The sequence below is a fragment of the Plectropomus leopardus genome, chromosome 12 (genome assembly GCF_008729295.1).
Source record: "Plectropomus leopardus isolate mb chromosome 12, YSFRI_Pleo_2.0, whole genome shotgun sequence".
Taxonomy (NCBI): domain Eukaryota; kingdom Metazoa; phylum Chordata; class Actinopteri; order Perciformes; family Serranidae; genus Plectropomus; species Plectropomus leopardus.
In genome coordinates this window covers 3869885-3895039 of record NC_056474.1, presented here as the reverse complement: position 1 = coordinate 3895039, position 25155 = coordinate 3869885, and the positions used below count along the sequence as shown (strand labels likewise).

Below are 25155 nucleotides of genomic sequence, written 5' to 3'. Positions count from 1 at the left end.
AAGCATAATAGGCTTTTAACTCATAGGGCTAGAAACATTAAAAATGCATCAATGTGTTCTGGCTTGCACCTTGCGTGTGCAGTGATACACCCCTAAAGAAGGCGTTTGGTGCATTTTTAATCTAGCCCTACGAATTAAAGTCCTTTTATGCTTTCCAAACCATCCTGACTGCCTGGACTTGGATCTTTTACACCACAGTTTTTGGATTATGAGTTCCTCCTTTTTGAAAAAAAAAAAATCAGCCAGCTGTGTTTAAACGGAGGGACTCTGAATCACCTTTTGGAGGGAAGAAGTTGTTTTTCTCCATTTAGAACATGCAGCAGAAATCTAAGCATGCTTGTTTTGTTGGTTACCTGAAAGAAGTGTGCCACAGGTTGGCCAATAATCGTTGCCGCAAATTTGGAGTTGATTGTATAATTAAGTTTTGCAGATAGGCAGCTGAACCACGCTGCACCACAGTACAGTACATTGGGCCACTCTCGTTTTGGCATCGCCATCAAAGTTCTCCTACACGCTTGGCACAAGAAGGAAGTTTCAGCTCTGCAACGTCACCGCAAGATAACACTAAATCCTACATCTTACTAGACCTTTAACAACAAAATATTTAATACTGAAAATTATTTGATTAAATTTAATTTGGTGGAAACGTGTAGTTTCCTCTGGCTTTATGTTGCTTACTTCCCCTCTAATGTTTCTCTCTCCCTCTTGACATATGCTCCTCTCTCTGCCGGCGGTGCTGACGTGGCTTCCTGTCACAGTCGATCCATCTCTCTTTGCTCTTCCTTACTCGAGGGGCTCTCACTTACACGCATATAAATACACGTGCGCGAGAACACACACACACACACACACACACACACACACACACAGCCACAGTCACACACACGTTTGCCTACCATTGTCACAGAGGTCAACTGCCCCCAACGGCCATGCGCTCCCAGTCGTCTCTTATGAACGTCCCCGGCCGCGCTCTGCCTCGTCCTCCAGGTGTTTAACCCTCCGCTCGTCCTCTTGTCTTCCTGCCGGCCACTTTGTCACCAAAGCTGCAGCTGAAAGTGTCTCAACTCAGATTTTGTTATGCAACACAGATCTGATGCATGCAAAAGCTGTGAGAGCAGGAAAGAAAACCCACTGAAAATGCGGTTTGAACCACATTTGTGCCGTTTGAAATCTGCACAAATGTACGACAGCAGCCTGAACCGTCAGATCAGTATTCATCTGATTATGTCAACGTCTCAGTGGGACGGATCACTGTTGTCATAGCTCTGTCTCCGTTTGACCGTAAAACATGGAGGACGACAACTCAAGCATGCTGTCAAATTTAATTGGGATTTGGGGAATTTCAGCTAAAGTAGAACAGACGGGTCAAAATCGACCAGTGTTTGAAACTGTGTCAAAAAATAAATAAAAATGGGGTATAATTCTGGGTCCTGCTGCTGAAAACATTGCTGGCTGATATTGAGGTTCATCACTACGAGCAAACCCCTTTCACACTGTCATGTTATCATTTGATATTCTCTTAGTACAAAAATATTGATTATAGTAACTTTAATTATATTGAGATCAAACAGAGAAACTACCACTTCTGACCTCAAGCTCAAATGTTTTCAGAAGCACATTTTACCTCAGTGTTTAAGCGTTAAACCAGATCCTTTGTTACCAGCCGGTCCCCGCTGTGTCAGACGGACGAGTTCGCATCACGTCACCCACCAATGTGAGCGTTTATTTAGAAGTCCAGTGCAGATTACTGCATTCTGGTAGTTGTGGATTTTCTACCTCTTGAGCAAAAGCGAATACCACAGTCCTTTTTCTCTGTTTTCTTTGGCCACGTAGCACCGATTTCAAAAGTATTTGTATCTTCCTACTGCAGTGGTTCCCAACTGGTCCAGTAACAGGATCCAGATTTCTGTTTAGTCATTAATTCAAGGTTCACACATTATAAATGAGCACATATTCAGTTTTATTTCACTAAATGTAAACAAGTTGACTTAGAGCAAAAGGAAATAAATAATATTTCAAAAATAAACAGAAATGGCACTTCAGCATAAAAGCTTTGTGCTGGAAACTCACTGTACTTTAAAATAGACTGCGACCCACCAGTTGGGAACCACTTTTCTACTGTATAGACAGCCCAGTTTTATGAATGTACCATCTTTCTAGCAGTGACATACTTCTTTAAAAACAAATATTATATCATAAATATATATTATGCATTACAGATAAGAGACTCATCTTTTTATAATAAACATGAAAACTATATAACCTTATAATGCCATTTTTCCAACTGTTTGAAATGGCACCATATCTTTCTTTATGATATATGCCGATACTCGATTGAAATTTTTTGTGTTTTTTGAAGTTGGCACACTTGCTGCTGGTTTTTGCAGTCTCTTACTGTTGGTTGCTTAGCCGTCGCTTTGGGTGCTGCTGGACATGATATTCACACTTATCATGATAATGAAAATTTAAGGCAATACATTTTATTGTAAATGTTTATTTTTTAAAAAATCTCATCTGTGGTAAAATTGTATATCGTCTCAGCCCTAAGTGTGAGTCTTATGTAGGCTGTTGTAGGGGTTGAGTGCATGCCGGCTACTCTGCAGAGTCCATAAATAATGTATGTCTCATAATTGTAGATGTAAAGCATTGAAGAAAAAACATCAGTAGTAAGATTATTTATAACTTTGTGGATTAAAAAACGGTATAAACAAGCGAAAGACAACATAAAAGTGTTGACTCTGAATATCCTGGTACAGTCCGAGTTTTTAGGTATTTTTTCTATTAAGAACAAACTGTTAATCTGCTTTATTGGCACTGTGTCGGTGTGGTTTGATCAGATTTTAAATCTTTCATGTGAAGTAACCCAAAAATTTCTAACTTTGGCAAAAAGTGTTCTGTTCGTGTTGGCTCCCATCGTTCCTTGTTAGAAGTTGATTGGGAAAATAAGTTTTCAGAGCCTTTAACAAAGAGTTATTTTTTGACTTAATGCCTCTTTTGATGTGTGCTATTCTGATGTCAGACAGATGAGACCAAAATGCGTCGTGTGTCTGATTTGTTTCCTGTATTTTATTTCACAAAAGTTCCATTGAAACAGATGACGAAAACATTCTTTTTTAGTTTAAGCGTCATCGTCTCAGAGCTTCAATAGACAATCAGTCTGTGAGCAGTCGAGTTCTTTCCACCATAACCTGCAGCTTGGTTTCTGTCAGACACTTTCTACAGTAGATATAGTGTGTGTAGGAAATGTGTCTGTGACCGACTGCAGGATGGGCCCATTTCACAATGTGATTGATGTGCCCTATCTCCTCTCTAAACCAGAATATAAATTCAGCCCTCTTTTTTTCCCTCTGATTCCATTTTATATGTGGATATTGCCGGGCATTGTTAGCCAATAAAAAAAAGAGTATTTGCAGAAAATATTAGGTAATATCTGCATTGTGGATGCAGCTTTAAATCAGAAGAGCTTTGCCTTCAACCTGCAGCCCTGACTCCGTCCAGCACTGTGCCTAGTCTGGAGCTCAGGGCTCAAACGCCTCGCTGTCTCTGCTTTAGCATTCTGTATGGTAGTGGCGCTCTATTGATTTGACTTGATTGAGCTGTTAAATAAATTTGGAGTCAGACGTAATCCAATTTTACTGCTGTCCTCAGTCTCTCTATGTTAGAAATTGGCAGCGTTGTTACGTAAACGTGGAGTTTGTAATGAAAAGACAGCCTTGAGAGGACCGTGCTCTGCACACAGAGGCACGAGTACACAGCCAAACTCAGATCCTGAAATTAACTTTTCGCCTCACTTACCAAGAACTGTTAAACTAATAAGAAATTACAATCATTTTCACCAGCCATCATAGTTAATATTCATTAAGCTAAGGAACATGTAGTCATGCCTGTTCTAAATGCTATTTCATGAATAGAGTGTTATTTTAAGACCCGCTGCATTATGCAGCGGGTCAAGTTCATTGTCAGCCCCTCTCCACACGCTGAGATAATAATGCTGCAGAAAAAGAGTCAACCACTGAGAGGCCTGTTTACACTTGGTATTAACATGCATCTTAGGTGATCAGATCGCCAACAATGGCTAACATTGCGGCACACATCGTAGTGTCTCATGGGACAAGCGCTCATCGACCACCCAACACTGACGGCCGACTGTCGGCTCGGTGTGTCAGGCCTGATGTCTGTTCTCACCTGGCATTAGAAAGCGTCTCCACACGTGATCACTTGTAATCAGATCTCAGTTCCCCGTTCGTATAAAAAAAAACATGCAATATGTCTGTTTGAAAAGACCAAATGCATTGTTTATAATAGAGTCCAAGGTCGTCAAACTAGGTTCATATTGTCACTTTTGCTGTCCTCGTCCTGGATTTTAGCAGGTGTTTTGTCTCATCCCCAAAATGTCCTTGTAAGTTGCGATATGAATCATCTGATTTCATTGCACCGACTCTTTGCCCCTAATGGAAATCTGCACATTATTTGACCAGATTTTTAGTTTTTGCATGTAACTACAAAAAGGCAAACTTTAAGTAGCTATACAACAACTTCTCCTAAATTAAAAAATTAAATGAAGCTTCCTAAAAAAAAGAATAGGTAGAAGACACCTGACCATTTTTATTTTTTACATACTGACACATGTCAACCAGTAGGATATTCACCATCTTTTTTGCTCTGTTTTGGCTTTAATAAACTCCTGTCAAAAGCAGCTTTATATTTATGGGTTGTTGTTTTTTTGTAAGATGACAGAATAGGAAATAGTATATGGTGCAGGGAGAGGCAAAAAAACTGAGCGTGCTTATTTGAAGCCTCCACCTAAACAATAGTTACAATTTCACAATGTTTTAAAAATGCAAAAGTTAACGGCTGGATCAAACTTGCCAAATGCCAAAACAGCTTGTCACTAACTTTTCCTGCCCTTTGTTTGACACTGTGCAGATGGCGTACATCTCTACAGGAGAGCTGGGACACTGAACCGCACTGTAAATGTGCTGTAAAAACTAAAATATTGAGATAAAAACCTGTGGCGCTGCATTGTACACATATTTATATTTTTATATTTTGAATTTACATTCCAGTTTTATACATTGCATTGTAGCATAAGGCACAGTTTTATATTTTTTACACCACACACCCTCAGCTCATTGTACATAGCCTCTTATAATATAAATATTCACATATTTATGCCAATTGCCTACTTAAATTTATATTTTTAGACACTTGCATACTCAGCATATTAAACATACTTTATTCTTAAATATTTAAATGGTAGTGCTAATTGTTTACTGTTATTGTATTTTTATATTTATATTTTATATACCTGTGCTTGTACTTATTTTTACTCGTGATACTTCTCTTTGCTGGCGTCAGAACCGCTTTAACAAACCATATTTTCCTCCCGGGGATAAATGAAGAATTTCCAAGTCTGACTCTGATTTAAGTAATATTCTCCATGATGTTTACTCTGAGCGACCCTTTTCACTTTGTTATTCCTTCTGTTATGTCCGTAGTCGGACTGAGTTTGTGGGTAATAATAACCCTGGACTCTGCTTTCACACAAGCGTCTGATCCTCCAGGGCCTGTCAGTCTTGTGTCAGCCTGACTCCATCTCTCGTCCGGTTTGTGTGCCTCAATACTGCAGAAAGAGTAAATGTACACCGGGTGCTGTAGTGGCGCTCAGCTAAGCTGGAGCAGCTTCACTGCGCTGTATGTCGTCCTGACGCCACACAGTCAGTGACTCAGGCAGAGTTGGAGTGCGTGCTGTGTGTTCTTTGCCAAGTCTCTGGGTTTTGGCTTTGGGGGACGCCTTTTCTGACTGGTGATTCCTTGACTGGATAATGGCAGCATGTATAGCGAGGGATAACAGAAATCTCTTAAGTGCGTCCTCACAGCCTATCTATAGCTTTGTCGCCAGCGGAGGAGTTAGGAAGATTTTTTAGAGGTTAAATCTCATCTCTCCGCAGAATATTGCCGCCGCATTAGCATATAAATGTGCTCCTTGTGAGATGCATGTTTAATACGGGGGAGATTTAAAAGTATAATCATACACAAAGTGATGATGTGGCAGTGAATGGGACAAACACAAGACAGGGGAGGTGTACTGATGAGCTTTACCACCCGCTCTTTGTGTGAACCTTGTGTGTGTGAGACAGCAGATAGTGTACATAAAGTGTGTGAAGAGATAAAGCGAGTGTATACGTGATTCTGCGCCCGCCTGCCTGTGTGAATGACAGAACAATCAACGGTGGCCTCAACAGGAGAAATATACACACTACCGCTAACATGCAATCTCCCCCCACCCTCTCCACTTTCCTCCCCCATCATCCCCGCCTCACCTTATCTCGCCTCACCCCCCCCTCCTCCCCTCAGAAACCAAAGCAGAAAGACTGGCATCCTCCTGATGGCTTCATCCTGGGCCTGTGGACTCTAATCCTCCTGGTGTTTTTCAAGACGTACGGTGTGAAGCACCTCAAACACATCTTCTGAGGCCTCGGCGTTTATGCCACCGGATATCTGTGGATGGCTTTTAACCGAGGGGATATTAGAGGGAAGGTGCGATTTGTGACAGGCTTATTTTCCTGAAAATGGTACAGAGACATACGGCGCCACAACTGCTTGGCAGGAACTGTGATGCAATTGGTGCCTTTTTTTATTTCTTTTGGATGATTGCTCTCGACTGCTGAAATGTAAACATGTCCAGATGTGACAAGGGAGAAAGGACAAGTACTTGAACAGTCATGCATCAGATATGTGAAGCCTCATCTTTGCATGGAGCAGTACGGCCATTTTTAAGGGTCCAACCCCACAGGGCTAAAACTCTGCTGTTTTTGCTTTCACTTCTTTGTTTTTTTTTTTTTTTCGGAAATGTTTCACAAATTCCTGTTAGATTGTACATCGTAAAAACATGTTATTTTCACCAATGACTGGAAGGTGAGCGCAAATGCTGATAAAGAAATTTGATTCAAATCAGCCAGATGGCAGCGCCATAATTAACGCCTGGAACTGGTGCATGCGTGAGCAGTGCGTGGCGGCAACCTTGCTCAACTGCTGCATCTTGCATGCTTGTGGTGTTCACACTGGCAGCGTTATTGCTGTAATATTTCTGCAGGGCTGCTTGCTGCTCTGAGTACTGTATTTCCATAATTTAAACACATACCCCACTTTTTTATTAAGCCGTGCAAGCTCCCGCATTGTCGACAACACAGCCCGGCAAATATTTCACAATAAAATGCCTTGTGTCAACAACTGATGGGATTCTGTCGACAGAAACGCTGTCAGAGGGCTTTTATTTTTAAATGGAAACATGAAAAGTTGAGTATAACAGATGTGTTTGTATTTCCTTATGTTACCGTTTTTCTAGTTTTTCTGCGCCTGAGAAGCAGCTGAGATGTGCCTGACCAGCACTGCAAAAAAACAAGCAAACAAAATAAAAATGCAACAAGCTCCGCAACACTCACGCGCTGCTCACGCTTACAGTGTGTTACAAATGTAAGAATTGGCATTGCAAAACACAAATTAGGCTGTAAATCTGACATTGGTTGTCTAATGTTTCCAAAACTTGCAGAATATGTTTCATATGCATGTTTCATGCATAAAATTATTTATAAAATTAAAACAGGCACCATGAGTTCCAAGCAAAAGCATTGGCATTGAGCAGAAATTTGGCCATAAATCAATGACAGTTTGTTCGAACATCACCATACTCGATGCATATTTAACAAATCTATTGAAGCATGTCTTCAAAATGTTTTTGTGATTGACCAATAGGAAGTGACAATGTTTCCAAACAAGCATGTGGCCCAGCACAGACTTAGACGTAAATGAATGAGCGTCTGTTCGATCGTCATAGAAACTGTTGGTTATCTTAAATGCAGATTTCGTAAACTGTCAAAGGTCTACCCAGCTTTTGTAGTTTAGAAGTCAATGCTGGCTTGAGCCCCACAGTTGCTGCTCCTGGCTATATTTGCTGTTTTATTTAGCTCTTTTTGATAACTTATATTTATTTCTTTTTGTGTAAAAAGTTCTGTTTTTGCAAGCCATAATTGCACTGATGTGGTTCAAAATGCACTGAATCGAGTCCGCAGATAAGAATTTAATTCATTTCCGGGAGCGCGCCACTCTGCATATTTCAGCAGCCTTTTTGTTTAAGTGCTACTCAGAGCGTCTGCTCGGTCAGAAAAAGGAAGAGTGTGGCAGGAGGGCAGGCTGATTGGCTGTGAGTGGGCTGTGAAGAGATTACCATTTAATGTCTCCCTTGTCCATATACATTACACCCCTTGACCGTCATATCGCGCTTGTGAAGGATAACAATCGCGCATAATCCCATCTCGCATGATGGACCCATCCACTTTCCCATTCTCCAAATTGCCCTCCCTGTGGAAACATCCATTAGCTCCCCAGCCGTGTACTCCGCTGATTGTATTTTGGGTGATGGACAGCTATTTCCCCGGCCATTCCACGTCTCGCGCTACAGCAGCGATAAGTGAGTGATAACCTAGTAAGCCGCCGGCCGTCCCAAATGAATCTCCTCTATGCTGGGACGTGTTTTCCTCCCTTTTTCCCCCCTCTACCTTTCTCTGCATGTGCAACCACTCTGCATTAGGCTCATTGTTGGGGGGAGTGACTGATGCTCAAAGCATATGGATTGAACCTGTGGTAGTTTATCTTTGCTCCTTGGCGCGAGGACCCGCCCATTGGGTGCCCGCTGCTACTCTCCCTCGCGGCTCAAGTGGAAAATAGATGGAGTTGGAAATGAAACCATATGTATCGGAAAGCAGCTGCTGTGTCAGCCGCCAAGTACCTTTTCTTATACATTATTTATGCAACGCCTATTTCTTCTTCCTTTTTCCTCCCTGGTTATTTCCTGTAATGTCAGTCCTCCTGGTCCCCTTACAGAGAGCTCATTTTATTCCCTCAATTGAAAGGATTTTGATACCCTGATTAAAGATGAAACATTGAATCAAAGGAATGTATTTGGGTCTTTAAATGCCTTATTTTTGTCTTTGTTTTCCTCTCTTAACACTTTGTAACGGGAGACAACTAGTTTGATTTTATTTGAAAAACACGCATGAAAGGCAATGAGCAACTTTAGAAGAAATTACCCAAAAATGAGCAAAAAATACAAAAAAGTTATCTGAAAATTGGACAAAAACAAAGAAAAAAACAAGGATGCGAACTAAAAAAGTGCTTTAAAATAATCATGTTATAGCAATTTACATTGATTTTAAATTTATAATTTTTGTTAAAAAATAAATATAGTTTTTTGGAGATATTTTTCATCTGCTTTTTAGAAAATAATTTTCAAAATCTACAAATTTCTTGTAATTTGCAGAACACTACTTTATTTTTTTCCACACATTTTGAAAGAAATCAAGCTCAGGATTCAGAGGGTTAACCTAAGGAAGCCCCACCTAAAAAAATCTATATCAATTGTCAGTTAAAATCAGTTTAAGTGTATGTTATATTTCCATCTGGAAAATGAAGCTGATCACTTTCCTCAGAGCCAGACTCCATTAAGAAAAACAATGTTTTAATATTGCTGAACATCTGCCGCCGATCTGCCGCTGCCTCAATCAGTTGTGTTGTTTGTGTCATTGTGTGACTTTGATATGTTACCCTTTGAAACCTGGATGAACATCAGTTTTTTTGTGCTGCTTTCAGATGCCTTTTACAAGCTGTTTGACCCTTTGTAACCTGAGAAAATTGGTTTTAAAGACATGGTCGGGAAAGGGCCGTAACCAACTTGGCAAGAAATGTCCCGCAAATTGCCAGAATTTAGTAACAGGTGACAATGTAGTTACCTAAAAATGCACTTTAAAAAGAAAAAAGGGTTATTAGAAAATGATCCAAACAATAAGGAAAAATATCCAGAAAAATATATTTATAATTAGAATTATTTAATAGTAAAACTTAAGTTACAGGAAAAGGTAATTTTTTTCTGTTACTTTTTTTTAAAAAAAGCTATTTTTTTGCTAATTTTGGGGTCCTGTCTTGTTAGGTAGCTTGCCGCCTTCTCCGCATGTTTTTAAAAGAAATCAAACACAAAATAACTAACTGACTGAGGCAGCAGCAGACCAGCAGCTTCTCGTGTTCAGTGAGATAAAATTACTGTATTTTTTTAATGGAATCTGGTAACTTTGACGAGAACAAAGATGGGAAACTGAAGCCGGTAAAAGCTTCCCTGGTAAAATGTTTTGTCAGACGGAAAGCTAACGTGGTGAAAGTACTCTCAATATAGCATATACTTTAACTAATAGAGATATTTCTACTAAAATACATTTTGTTGCCGACCCCTCTACGACAGTACATTGATTAGCCTCATGTTGGACTCCTGCCTTCTCCAAACTGGTGATGTGTCGACTGACATCTACTGTTTGTAAAACACTGACTACACTTAAAAAAATCAGAACTACCCCTTTAATGACTCTAGTACTGTATAAAAACACAAGTTGTGTTTTTACTGGTACAAATCCTTGAAGGTACGCCTGGCAGAGCTCAGTCTATGCTTATTTTATACCACAAAGACATCCTTGAAATTGGCGCAGCTCGAGTTGACTTACACACCTGCTCTGTTGTTTCCTTTACTGGAAACATTTCAAACAATCCAGAGAGGCTTTTATGTAATGAAGTTACTTTCTGTTCAAGGCTTGTATTTCGAAAAACAGAGCAGGCAATGGATCCAACCGAGCCTCCATATACAATCAGCAATCAGGCTGGCAGCAGATACAATAAAAATTAAAGCCAAACTATCTCAGATGGATTTGTTTATTCTTAAACCCACTTCAAAATTGACTCCATCTCCTCCGTGCCTCTCGTTCTTACTTCAGTGCTCGCAGATGGAATTGAATACACTCAGCCTTTCAGCCCGTTGAGGTACTCTCCCTCGTCTCTGTCACTATGGTTTCCCTATGCTAATAAAGATCTGCGTCTGTTTTCCTTCACACCTGACTTGGTGGGGAGAAAAGCCAGTGACAGGACGATATTAGAGCAGCCATATCCAAAGAGGCAGAGAGATTTCATGCTGAAGAGTCAGGCAGGATGCTCTGAATATGTCACACGGGTTGTTCAAACGACAGACAGTGACGGTATTCACCAGAGAGCGTACACACAAACGCTCATTGTCTTCAGAAGTGCAGCAACATCGACATTAGCCCCATGTGGCAGCCCGCTAAATTTAATGATTTACGCACAAACAGACACAAGCACACACGCTGTTTGGAGACGATGACAGGATGTCCAATTTCCATGGAAACTCAGGATTTCCAGCCACTCGGCTGTCAGTGAGCCTTTGTAATGTCAGTCATTCCCAGGAATGATGATAGTAATTTTAGCAGTCAGATTTTCATTCTCATCTGCCACAATAGCTGCGGCATAAATCATGCTCAGCGGTGCTTGCTTACTGTAATTTCTTTTATTTATATGTGGCTTTTTCTGAAACTGTGTGAGAAAACAAAAATAAAGAAGAGTGTCACATTTTAATGACGGGTGCTTAGACAGACAGCCCAGTAATAAAAATGAGCAGCTTTCTTCTCCTTTGTCCAGATTGCATTGTTTGAATGTTTCATTCATTCATGCAGTCGATTTTAAACCACGCATAAACAAAAGCAAAAATAATTCCACCGAAGGACTGAGGCTGTAAACAGAATTTGCATTAAAAGCATAGGAAATATTTTTTGATCATGTTTTAGATCACATGATAAATATCAAAAAGTATGATATTTAAAGAATTTTTGGCCTTGAGGATATTATTTAAAAAAAACGTATTTTATCAATTCGTGCCATTACAACTGAGCAAACTCCAGCTGCTGTGGAAGACTGTGAGACATGGTCGAAAGCTCAAGGAGAGGCTAGTAAGTGGACCTTAAGGTGAGATTGTTTGCTCAAATAACATTTTTGTTGAATGTAATATCTTGCATGACAACAACATAATTATCACGTGACTGTTCCAGTTTTTCTGCTGCTTTCAGGCACATCTCATGGTCTTCACACACATCGCCATCTGGGTGACAACCGAGCAAACTCCAGCTGCTGTCGAAGGCTGTGATGTTGTTGAAAGCTCTAAGAAAAGCTTGTAAGTGGACCTTGAGGTGACACTGTTTTCTCACTTCAAAATGTATGTTCAGTGTATTTATTAGCGTGGAAATAACATTTAAGCCTATATGGTGAAAAATCTTAACTCATTCACTTACTATTTTTTCTGCTTCTTTCAGGCACATCCTGTGATCTTCACACAACCAGCCATCTAGATGACAGCTGAGCCAACTCCAACTGCTGCCAAAGACTGGTCGAAAGCTCCGGAAAAAGCTAGTGAGTGGACCCTCAGGCGGGATTGTTTTTGGGGCTTTTTTTTCAGTAAAAATGTATGGTAAATGTATTAACTTGCATGGAAAAACCTTTAAGCCTATAATGTAACTATAGTGTGACTGTTCCTAATTTTGAAGAAATCTTAAATCATTCACTTATTAGTTTTTCTGCCGCTTTCAGGCACATCTCATGGTCTTCATACACCCCGCCATGTGGATGACAGCCGAGCAAACTCCAGCTGCTGTCGAAGACTGGTCGAAAGCTCTAGAAAAAGCTAGTAAGAGGATCCACCTGCTGAGGATGTACTTCTTGCGGCAGCTGAGGAAATTCAACCTGCAAAAGACAATGATGGTGCACTTCTACATCGCCATCATCGAGTCCATGTTTACTTCCTCCATCACAATGAGGGACAACAACAGGCTGCAGCGGAAAGAGAGGGTGATTGGCTGCCACCTGCCATCTCTCCATGACCTGTGCACCTCCAGGGCCCTGAGGCGTGCAGGTAAAATTGTGGCCGACCCCTCTGACCTCGGACTTTTCGAGACTCAACCCTCTGGCGAGAGGCTGCGGTCCATCAGGACCAAAACCTCACGCCTCAAGAACAGTTTCTCCCCCTCTGTGGTCACCATCATGAACAATACTCCACCCCCCTCCCTCCCCCACCACCCGCATGACACCGGCCTCTCACCCAGCCCCAGAGTCTGAAAACGTTACATATATGTTAAGATAAGATAAGTTTTTATGTGTTTGCATTAATGCACACTGGACTGGATTTCTTCACACTGCACACCGTGGGTTAATTTATTTATTTAAACTTTAGATATTTGCACTATAACTCTACTTCTGAAAAAGTGTACAGTCCCTCCACTGCATCTTTTGTACATACAATTTGTGTTCTTTATATTCTATTTTTTCATTATATATATATATATATATATATATATATATTTTTTTTTTTTTTTTTTAACGATTATTTTTTGGACATTTTTGCCTTTATTGGGTAGGACAAGGAGTGACAGTGTAAAAGTAGGAGAGAAAGGGGACGACATGCAGAAAAGGGCTGTGAGCTGGACTTGAACCCGCAGCCGCTGCAGTGAGGACTTCATACATGTGGCGTCTGCTTTATCCACTGAGCCACCGGATGTTCCTTATTTAATGTTTTTGATTTGCTTCTTATGTCTTATACTATTTAAAATCAATATTTTTATTCTTCCTTTATGTCAATTGTTTTGCAGCAAAAAGTGAAATTCCTTGAATATGTAAATGTACTTGGCAATAAATCCAGATTCTGATTCTGATTCTGATTGAGGTGGGATTTTTTTTCAATAAAAATGTATGTTAGATTTATTGACTTGCATGGAAAGAAACATTTAAGTCTATAATGTAACTATAGTGTGACTGTTCCTAATTTTGAAAAATCTTAACTCATTCACTTAGTTTTTCTGCAGCTTTCAGGCACATCTCATGGTCGTCATACACACCGCCATCTGGCTGCTGTCAAAGACTGGTTACAAGCTCCAAAAAATGCCAGTGAGTGGACCTTGAGGTGGGATTGTTTTCCCAGTTAAAATGTATGTTTAATGTGTGACTTGCCAGGCAATAATATTTAATCCCATACAGTGTAATTATTGAGTGACTGTTCATAATTTTACATTTTTAACTGATTCACTAATTCATTTTTTCTGCTTTTTTCAGGCACGTCTGATGTGTCTTCGTAAGCTCAACCATCTGGATCACAACTGCGCAAACGCACAAAGTTCCTGTTGATGACTATGCGACTGGAAAAAACTTGAAAGCTCCAGAAAAAAAAGTAAGTGGACCTTGAGGTGATTTTTTTTCTCACTTAAAATGTACGGCAGTGTGATCCGTGACTCCTCCAGTCCGCACGTTGATCCCTAATACCCTAAATGTCTCCTGACGGCTGTATGAGTGTATTTGAATGTTTACAAAACAGAGTAGCAGATGGCGAGTTTACAGCAGCCTTGTGTGAATGGGTGAATGCGACGATTGGTGTGAAAGCCCTGTGAGCGGTCAAACAACTAAAAAAGGCTCCACACAAGATCAGCTCCAATTACCATCACAGTTTAAACATTTTGATAGTTAATTATCAAGCAAACATGACAAACACTCTCCCAGCTTTTTCTAGGTTCAACATTTTTTCCATGTTTTCTATTACTGTAAAAAAAAAAAAAAAAAACCCTGAATGCATTCAGTTGTTTTCAGCCCTGTTTATATTTTTTTATATCACTTTAATTCATATCAAGTACATTTTGCTGATCTGGTCCAGCTGCCTAATAGTTTAAGTGTTCGTGACCCTCTGCTGAGTACTTGTTTTACCCTCGTCAGCTTATAATGTTCCCGTAGATCTGTGTGCTTTACCTTCAGTTTATGAGGCAGTAATGTTTCCAGATTTATAAAAAAATGTTCCAACATTCAGCCATGAAGACAGTCAGCGATCTATTTGTAGCTCCAGGGAGTAATGGCCTTGTAACGCTGCCTGTCTTTCATTATTATTTCAGTGTGACACAGCCTGATGTCACAACCAGACAGGAAGAGAGAGATTGAAAAGTAAAAATGGCAGCTGCCGTCAGTGGAGGGTGAAGGTGAGACACTGGCCTCCCATCCGCTACAAAACCTTCATATCTCATCTCCACGTCTGCGGGGCGACTGCACACGCAGGCAGACGTAAGAACGGCTTTTTATTTTTACATTTTTACCATCTTATTTTTATATTTTACATATAGAAGCTGTGGAATGCAGGTGTACTGATAAAAAGTATTTATTGGGTGGAATGATACATTTCCATCATGTGCAAAAAGAAAACATCAGTGATAATAATCAACCAGTCCATGAACAGGAAACGAACAGGCAACAAATGATTGTTTTGTCTTTGCCTTTTCCCCATGTTTTCACAAAAAAAGCAAACCAATTTGCTTAGAGTTCAGGTTCAAAGCGGGTCCTCGTCTACAGAGCTCGCCATGTTGCACCGCCATGTCTCTACAGTAGCCCAGAATAGACAAATCAAACACTGGCTCTAGATAGGGACAGTCGAGTTTTTGCGTTGACAACCATAGTTAGCAGCCCCTCTGCAATAAGAGCATCTGAAAAACACACTTTTTTAAAATGTGAAACTGCTTTAATTACTGTTTTTAGTCGGTTTGTTTCAAAACCTCCTTAGCAATAAACATTGAAGGAATTCTGAGTTTCAGAAGGTTGCAATCTGCAATCCTCACCGATAAATCCCACAAAATTTTAACACTGTTCCTTTAAGTTATTCATGAAGCAGAAAATGTCAGATATTCCACTTGTTTCACCTTGTCAAATGTGAGGATTTACTGCTTTCTTTCATATCGCTGCCAATTGGATATCTTTGAGTTTAAGTGTTGTTGTTTTTACAAAACAAGCAATCTGAAAATGTCACCTTGGGCTCTGGGAACTCAAGATTTGGCATTTTTCACTATTTTCTGGCATTTTATAGACTACAATTAATCTAAAATGAAAATAGCTCGTACCTGCGGCCCCAAATGACATCCCGCGATTCAGTTAATTAGGCAACACCCCGAAATATTCAAGTGCTTATCACTTTGCCCATGCTGGTCACAGCCGCTCACAGATGAGTCTGTAGAAAACAAACACACATTTCGGTCTTTGCTACAGCACAACGTCAGCAGCAGGACTTCCAGTGCAGCCACGAGACTCCTGCAGCCGTTTGTGATGTTTGAAAAGGAATCGTGTCCTCGTCTCCTCCGAGGAAACGTGACGTGAAACATGTCCTCACGGTGCGAGCGTCCATGTGTGTGACCCTCAGCATTCCTCCTCTCATTACTCACTTTACAGACATGAGGGCAAAATCAATAGGGACTTAGCACCAGGATGTGTCATTAAGATAACCACCCGTCTCATCGCTTTCACACCGACACCTGATTCTTATTCATGGAGGACAGAAGAGGGTAAAATAGAGGGTCTCAAAGAGAGGAAGGGGTAGTCTACAAGCCGCGTATGCTCCATCAAATGAGACGAGAGTGCACATAAAACACAATCGAGAGCGCGAGAAGACTGACAGATCACATACTCATCAGTTTCACAAAAAACGGTGTAATTCTCCTGCGAAGCGATTCAGGCTCACGGCAGAGGCAGCAGATGAATACTGTATAGTAGGATGGATGGCGCTGCTGCTTCCCTGCTCTCGATTTTAATCTCCCACTTGTCTTGTGTGACATAGCTGTGCATTTACATGGAAATCCAGCTTGTAGCTATATAAATTGCGCTATTAAGTGGTGACAGGAGCCGACAAAGCCTTATGATACACGTACGGGAGCAAGGAGGTGCGCACACACGAGATAAAGCCCCCCGGTTAATGTTAAACACTTGTCACTCAGCCAGGAAGTTGCTGCATTGCAAAGTTTGACTTGGGTGACACTTAAGTGAGCTTACAATACACACATCTGACAGGCAGTAAAAATGAAAGTCAGGCGAAGTGATTCATACCTGCTTTTAAAGGAGCTTAAGCCTTTGTTGCACGACGCAGGCGTCTAAAGACTCTCATCCCACCTGACCTCCTCGATCTTTAAAACTGCAGACGAAAATGAGTCTTAACAGTAATGATTCACACTTTAAATAGCCTAATTTAACTATGCTATTATTAGTATTCAGCTTACACTGTCACTGGCGCTACATTGTTAGATTACGGGCATTGTAATGCTTCTTTTCTTTCAGTGAACTGTAAGCAGTGAATCCTGAACAGATCCTTCACCCCGCGGAGGCTTTGTGGAGAGCCCCAACTCAAGCTCAACTCCTCTGCGATCCTTCAGGTAAACATCCAGCGCATAAACACTCAAAAACACAAAAGACAAGGAGGACCCATGGTTAGACACTGAATGCATGCACTGAGGGTGAAGTGTGTGATTATGTTGCCTCCTTTATAAACTCGCTTTACAAGGTTGTACAAATAGATGCACAGCTTTGAACTGGTTCAACTTGGTAAACAAAACACACTGCTGAAGATGCAGCTGGAGAGATGTTCAAAACAAATGTCCAGCGGGATCAACAAGACTCAGTCTTCATCTGTGGGAGCTATTTTTCTTGCCTACATCATGTTTTATCCTTTCTGTTAAGGGTCCGACAGCCCTCAGCGCCAGTCTTCCTTTATTGAATCTCTAAAGCATGTTCTTTATCACAGGTCACGTCTTCTGGGGGACCATTGGAGCTGCTGTGAATGTCCAATCCAGCGTCTGGTTGGCCGGGAGAGGCGGGGGGCTCCAGTCCGGCTGGTAGAAGTGGATGTCAAAAGTCCGTGCCCAGTTGGCGAAGACTCGCTTCTCTGTGATGAAGCGGTGGTGGCTTCCCCGCCGCCCACGCTCGTGAGAGAAATGTACATCGCGCACTCGTCTGGACCACGTGGCTCGTAGTAGTGGTAAGGGACGGAGTGATGCTGAGGCTCCCTGCAGTGGAAGTGAGAGGAGACACGTTTGACATTTATAATCACGTTAATGAGTCACTTGAGTTTCATGAGACACCGCAGTGTTTTCATTTCGTGGTGGGAGACGGAAAAAGGGCTGATCTACTTTCATTTGTTTGTCTTTTCAAGGATTACACAACCAAATTTAGCGCATTTTAATAACCTTTTAAATGCCACCTGCAGCTCAACACTGCATGAAAAACCAAATTGAAAGAACAAAGTTTGAGCATAAATAATTTAAGCTCTGAAAATAGAGCCTTGGGCACGTGCGCACGTCATTTTACAGTCAAATATGTGTTCTCTTTTTCAAAATAGGTAAACAATATAAAAATCACACTCTCATTCAGTCGTCGTACATACAGTAAATGTTGAGCTCTCCCTCCTCGCTACGCTGCTGGCTGCTGTCAGAAATGTAACTCCCTCCGTATGAGCCTTCAGATGTAATGAGATTTGTATGTTTGGTTTCCTTTTTATTCTCAACAGACAGATCAAATTTTGACATGTCCAAAAAATGGCTGAAATACCCTTATTATAGCTTGTTTAATGGCGTAAAGTTACTATCTAATATAAATTATTGTTATATATTTTCAGCATTTTTGGGACGGGTCAAAATTTGACGTTTTTTGCCAGTAGTATAATATGCGTTTTTTTGCAATTTTTTCAACGTTCAAAATTATGACGTTTTTGTTTTGTCCCTTTTTTCGCAGTTCTTTTTACTTTGTATACTATAACGTATCTCTACAGGCTATAATATGTCATTTCAAGACATTTTTGGGACGGGTCAAAATTTGGCTTTTTTTTTTTCGCCATAGTATAGTATGTGATTTTTGGCGACTTTTTCAACATGCTAAATTGTGACGTTTTTGGCATTTTTTGGCCTTTGTTTCCACTTTGTGTGCTATGACGCGCCTCTACAAGCTATTATATGTCATTTTCAGCCATTTTTAGGACGGATCAAAATTTGACATTTTTTTTCGCCATAGTATAGTAGTATGCGATTGTTGGCCATTTTTTCAACATGCTATATTGTGATTTTTTGGCATTTTTTGGCCTTTGTTTCCACTTTGTATACTATGATGCGCCTCTACAAGCTATTATAAGTCATTTTCAGCCATTTTTAGGACGGATCAAAATTTGACATTTTTTTTTTTCGCCATAGTATAGTATGCGATTGTTGGCCATTTTTTCACATGCTAAATTGTGATGTTTTTGGCATTTTTTGGCCTTTGTTTCCACTTTGTATACTATGACGCGCCTCTACAAGCTATTATAAGTCATTTTCAGCCATTTTTGGGACGGGTCAAAGTTTGACATTTTTCGCCATAGTATAGTATGCGATTGTTGGCCATTTTTTCAACATGCTAAATTATGATGTTTTTGGCCTTTTTCGGCCTTTGTTTCCACTTTGTATACTAAGACGCGCCTCTACAAGCTATTATATGTCATTTTCAGCCATTTTTAGGACGGATCAAAATTTGACATTTTTTTTCGCCATAGTATAGTATGCGATTGTTGGCCATTTTTTCAACATGCTATATTGTGATTTTTTGGCATTTTTTGGCCTTTGTTTCCACTTTGTATACTATGACGCGCCTCTACAAGCTATTATAAGTCATTTTCAGCCATTTTTAGGACGGATCAAAATTTGACATTTTTTTTCGCCATAGTATAGTATGCGATTTTTGGCCATTTTTTCAACATGTTAAATTGTGATGTTTTTTTGGCATTTTTTGGCCTTTGTTTCCACTTTGTATACTATGATGCGCCTCTACAAGCTATTATAAGTCATTTTCAGCCATTTTTGGGACGGATCAAAATTTGACATTTTTTTTCGCCATAGTATAGTATGCGATTTTTGGCGATTTTTTTCAACATGCTAAATTGTGATTTTTTGGCATTTTTTGGCCTTTGTTTCCACTTTGTATGCTATGACGCGCCTCTACAAGCTATTATAAGTCATTTTCAGCCATTTTTAGGACGAATCAAAATTTGACATTTTTTTTCGCCATAGTATAGTATGTGATTTTTGGCGATTTTTTCAACATGCTAAATTGTGACGTTTTTGGCATTTTTTGGCCTTTGTTTCCACTTTGTGTGCTATGACGCGCCTCTACAAGCTATTATAATGTCATTTTCAGCCATTTTTAGGATGGATCAAAATTTGACATTTTTTTTTTTCGCCATAGTATAGTATGCGATTTTGGCCATTTTTTCAACATGCTATATTGTGATTTTTTGGCATTTTTTGGCCTTTGTTTCCACTTTGTATACTATGATGCGCCTCTACAAGCTATTATAAGTCATTTTCAGCCATTTTTAGGACGGATCAAAATTTGACATTTTTTTTCGCCATAGTATAGTATGCGATTGTTGGCCATTTTTTCAACATGCTAAATTATGATGTTTTTGGCCTTTTTCGGCCTTTGTTTCCACTTTGTATACTAGACGCGCCTCTACAAGCTATTACAAGTCATTTTCAGCCATTTTTAGGACAGATCAAAATTTGACATTTTTTTTCGCCATAGTATAGTATGTGATTTTTGGCAACTTTTTCAACATGCTAAATTGTGATGTTTTTGGCATTTTTTGGCCTTTGTTTCCACTTTGTGTGCTATGACACGCCTCTACAAGCTATTATATGTCATTTTCAGCCATTTTTAGGACGGATCAAAATTTGACTTTTTTTTCGCCATAGTATAGTATGTGATTTTTGGCGACTTTTTCAACATGCTAAATTGTGACGTTTTTGGCATTTTTTGGCCTTTGTTTCCACTTTGTATGCTATGACACGCCTCTACAAGCTATTATATGTCATTTTCAGCCATTTTTAGGACGGATCAAAATTTGACATTTTTTTTTTCGCCATAGTATAGTATGCGATTGTTGGCCATTTTTTCAACATGCTATATTGTGATTTTTTTGGCATTTTTTGGCCTTTGTTTCCACTTTGTATACTATGATGCGCCTCTACAAGCTATTATAAGTCATTTTCAGCCATTTTTTGGGACGGGTCAAAATTTGACATTTTTCGCCATAGTATAGTATGCGATTGTTGGCCATTTTTTCAACATGCTAAATTATGATGTTTTTGGCCTTTTTCGGCCTTTGTTTCCACTTTGTATACTAAGACGCGCCTCTACAAGCTATTATAAGTCATTTTCAGCCATTTTTAGGACGGATCAAAATTTGACATTTTTTTTCGCCATAGTATAGTAGTATGTGATTTTTGGCGACTTTTTCAACATGCTAAATTGTGACGTTTTTGGCATTTTTTGGCCTTTGTTTCCACTTTGTATGCTATGACACGCCTCTACAACAAGCTATTATAAGTCATTTTCAGCCATTTTTAGGACGGATCAAAATTTGACATTTTTTTTCGCCATAGTATAGTATGCGATTGTTGGCCATTTTTTCAACATGCTATATTGTGATTTTTTGGCATTTTTTGGCCTTTGTTTCCACTTTGTATACTATGATGCGCCTCTACAAGCTATTATAAGTCATTTTCAGCCATTTTTTGGGACGGGTCAAAATTTGACATTTTTTTTCGCCATAGTATAGTATGTGATTTTTGGCGACTTTTTCAACATGCTAAATTGTGACGTTTTTGGCATTTTTTGGCCTTTGTTTCCACTTTGTATACTATGACGCCTCTACAAGCTATTATAAGTCATTTTCAGCCATTTTTAGGACGGATCAAAATTTGACATTTTTTTTCGCCATAGTATAGTATGCGATTTTTGGCGATTTTTTCAACATGCTAAATTGTGACGTTTTTGGCATTTTTTGGCCTTTGTTTCCACTTTGTATGCTATGACGCGCCTCTACAAGCTATTATAAGTCATTTTCAGCCATTTTTTTGGGACGAATCAAAATTTGACATTTTTTTTCGCCATAGTATAGTATGTGATTTTTGGCGACTTTTTCAACATGCTAAATTGTGACGTTTTTGGCATTTTTTGGCTTTTGTTTCCACTTTGTATGCTATGACGCACCTCTACAAGCTATTATATGTCATTTTCAGCCATTTTTAGGACGGTCAAAATTTGACATTTTTTTTCGCCACAGTATAGTATGCGATTGTTGGCCATTTTTTTCAACATGCTAAATTGTGATTTTTTGGCATTTTTTGGCCTTTGTTTCCACTTTGTATACTATGACGCGCCTACAAGCTATTATAAGTCATTTTCAGCCATTTTTTGGGACGGGTCAAAATTTGACATTTTTCGCCATAGTATAGTATGCGATTGTTGGCCATTTTTTCAACATGCTAAATTATGATGTTTTTGGCCTTTTTCGGCCTTTGTTTCCACTTTGTATACTATGATGCGCCTCTACAAGCTATTATAAGTCATTTTCAGCCATTTTTGGGACGGGTCAAAATTTGACATTTTTCGCCATAGTATAGTATGTGATTTTTGGCGACTTTTTCAACATGCTAAATTGTGACGTTTTTGGCATTTTTTGGCCTTTGTTTCCACTTTGTATACTATGACACGCCTCTACAAGCTATTATAAGTCATTTTCAGCCATTTTTTGGACGGATCAAAATTTGACATTTTTTTTTTTTTCGCCATAGTATAGTATGCGATTGTTGGCCATTTTTTCAACATGCTAAATTTGTGATGTTTTTGGCCATTTTTTGGCCTTTGTTTCCACTTTGTATGCTATGACGCGCCTCTACAAGCTATTATAAGTCATTTTCAGCCATTTTGGGACGAATCAAAATTTGACATTTTTTTTCGCCATAGTATAGTATGTGATTTTTGGCGACTTTTTCAACATGCTAAATTGTGACGTTTTTGGCATTTTTTGGCCTTTGTTTCCACTTTGTATGCTATGATGCGCCTCTACAAGCTATTATAAGTCATTTTCAGCCATTTTTGGGACGGATCAAAATTTGACATTTTTTTTCGCCATAGTATAGTATGCGATTGTTGGCCATTTTTTCAACATGCTAAATTGTGATGTTTTTGGCATTTTTTCGGCCTTTGTTTCCACTTTGTATACTATGATGCGCCTCTACAAGCTATTATATGTCATTTTCAGCCATTTTTGGGACGGGTCAAAATTTGACATTTTTTTTCGCCATAGTATAGTATGTGATTTTTGGCGACTTTTTCAACATGCTAAATTGTGACGTTTTTGGCATTTTTTGGCCTTTGTTTCCACTTTGTATGCTATGACGCGCCTCTACAAGCTATTATAAGTCATTTTCAGCCATTTTTAGGACGAATCAAAATTTGACATTTTTTTTCGCCATAGTATAGTATGTGATTTTTGGCGACTTTTTCAACATGCTAAATTGTGACGTTTTTGGCATTTTTTGGCCTTTGTTTCCACTTTGTATGCTATGATGCGCCTCTACAAGCTATTATAAGTCATTTTCAGCCATTTTTAGGACGGATCAAAATTTGACATTTTTTTTCGCCATAGTATAGTATGCGATTGTTGGCCATTTTTTCAACATGCTAAATTGTGATGTTTTTGGCATTTTTTGGCCTTTGTTTCCACTTTGTATACTATGATGCGCCTCTACAAGCTATTATAAGTCATTTTCAGCCATTTTTGGGACGGGTCAAAATTTGACATTTTTCGCCATAGTATAGTATGTGATTTTTGGCGACTTTTTCAACATGCTAAATTGTGACGTTTTTGGCATTTTTTGGCCTTTGTTTCCACTTTGTATACTATGACGCGCCTCTACAAGCTATTATAAGTCATTTTCAGCCATTTTTTGGACGGATCAAAATTTGACATTTTTTTTCGCCATAGTATAGTATGCGATTGTTGGCCATTTTTCAACAATGCTAAATTATGATGTTTTTGGCCTTTTTCGGCCCTTGTTTCCACTTTGTATACTATGACGTGCCTCTACAAGCTATTATAAGTCATTTTCAGCCATTTTTGGGACGGGTCAAAATTTGACATTTTTCGCCATAGTATAGTATGCGATTGTTGGCTATTTTTACAACATGCTATATTGTGATGTTTTTGGCATTTTTTGGCCTTTGTTTCCACTTTGTATACTATGACGTGCCTCTACAAGCTATTATAAGTCATTTTCAGCCATTTTTAGGACGGGTCAAAATTTGACATTTTTCGCCATAGTATAGTATGCGATTGTTGGCCATTTTTTCAACATGCTAAATTATGACGTTTTTGCACTTTTTTTGTGTTTGTAGTTTCCACTTTGTATATTATGATGCATCTCTACAAGCTATAACATGCCATCTTTACAGTTACCGCCACACCACGCCTCTTTGTGTGTTACCTGCTTTGGAGTGATTGTTCGTTTGTGTGTGTATCGTTGTGAGTGTGCTTGTGTGTGTGAGTGTTACGCAACTTATAGGCTGATGCCATCCTCCTGTGTGATGCTGTCGAGGAGGACTAACCGTTTAGTGCTCACCTGCTACACAATATCAGCCTATGGGAGTGAAGTACCTCCACACACAACCCCTGGCTTGGACTTCAGACATCGCTTCCAAAAGCTGTTTTTAATCCTGTGGCACTGGGTTTTTGTATATTTCTTTTAATGTTGGACATTAGACCTTATTTATTGAACATTTTATTATTTCACACACAATTACTCTGAGAATTGTTAGTTCACTACTTTAGGTGCTGTTAACTTGTATTTCTGAATTTTTGTTGTTAAGAGTAGTTAATTAGATTTGTTTTCCTGTTTTTCTTTTATTTTTGGGATTGTGTTAGGTGAGAAGCAAACTTTAGGTTACAGTCTCCTGTTGTTTTGATTATTTGTTTATTTAACAACACTGACTGGTCCATTGTTCAGTACCAATGTACTGTTGACAATAAATAACTTTCAATTTACCAACTATATCTGGTTTCATTGTTGCTTACTTTATCCCATCTGGAGCCGGGTCATAACCGTCATTTTAAGCCATTTTTGGGACGGATCAAAAATTTGACATTTTTCGCCAAGGTATAGTATGCGATAGTGGGCCATTTTTTCAACATGCTAAATTATGATGTTATTGGCATTTTTGGCCTTTGACAAAATGACCGAAAAAGCAAGGCTATAGTATGGCAAAAATGCCAAAAAATGGCATTTCCCAAAAACCGCTGAAAACACCTCCAAACAGCATAAAATAGCGTGCCAAGACACGCCTTAGTGAGGAATTTCTTAAAAATAGCCAAAAACACCATAATATTGCATGTTGAAAAAATGACCAAAAAAGCAAGGCTATAGTATGGCAAAAATGTCAAAAAATGGCATTTCCCAAATACAGCTGAAAACACCTCCAAACAGCATAAAATAGCGTGCCAAGACACGCCATAGCATTACATTTCTCAAAAATATCCAGAAACACCATAATATTGCATGGTGAAAAAATGACTGAAAAAGCAAGGCTATAGTATGGCAAAAATGTCAAAAAATGGCATTT

At 39.2% G+C, this 25155-nt stretch overlaps 2 protein-coding genes across 2 annotated transcripts in view; one reads left to right on the top strand and one right to left on the bottom strand.

Moving 5' to 3' along the window:
* Window positions 1-8947, top strand: part of pigk (phosphatidylinositol glycan anchor biosynthesis, class K) — a 37772-nt gene extending 28825 nt beyond the window's left edge. Inside the window, exon 11 of the mRNA XM_042497803.1 lies at window positions 6358-8947. Coding sequence (XP_042353737.1) covers window positions 6358-6474 — 117 coding nt within the window. The 3' untranslated portion in view covers window positions 6475-8947. The remainder of the gene's footprint in view (window positions 1-6357) is intronic.
* Window positions 8948-17170: 8223 nt separating this feature from the next.
* st6galnac5a (ST6 (alpha-N-acetyl-neuraminyl-2,3-beta-galactosyl-1,3)-N-acetylgalactosaminide alpha-2,6-sialyltransferase 5a) overlaps window positions 17171-25155 on the bottom strand; it is a 66486-nt gene continuing 58501 nt past the window's right edge. The window contains 2 exon segments of the mRNA XM_042498198.1: window positions 17171-17657; window positions 17660-17732. Coding sequence (XP_042354132.1) covers window positions 17472-17657; window positions 17660-17732 — 259 coding nt within the window. The 3' untranslated portion in view covers window positions 17171-17471.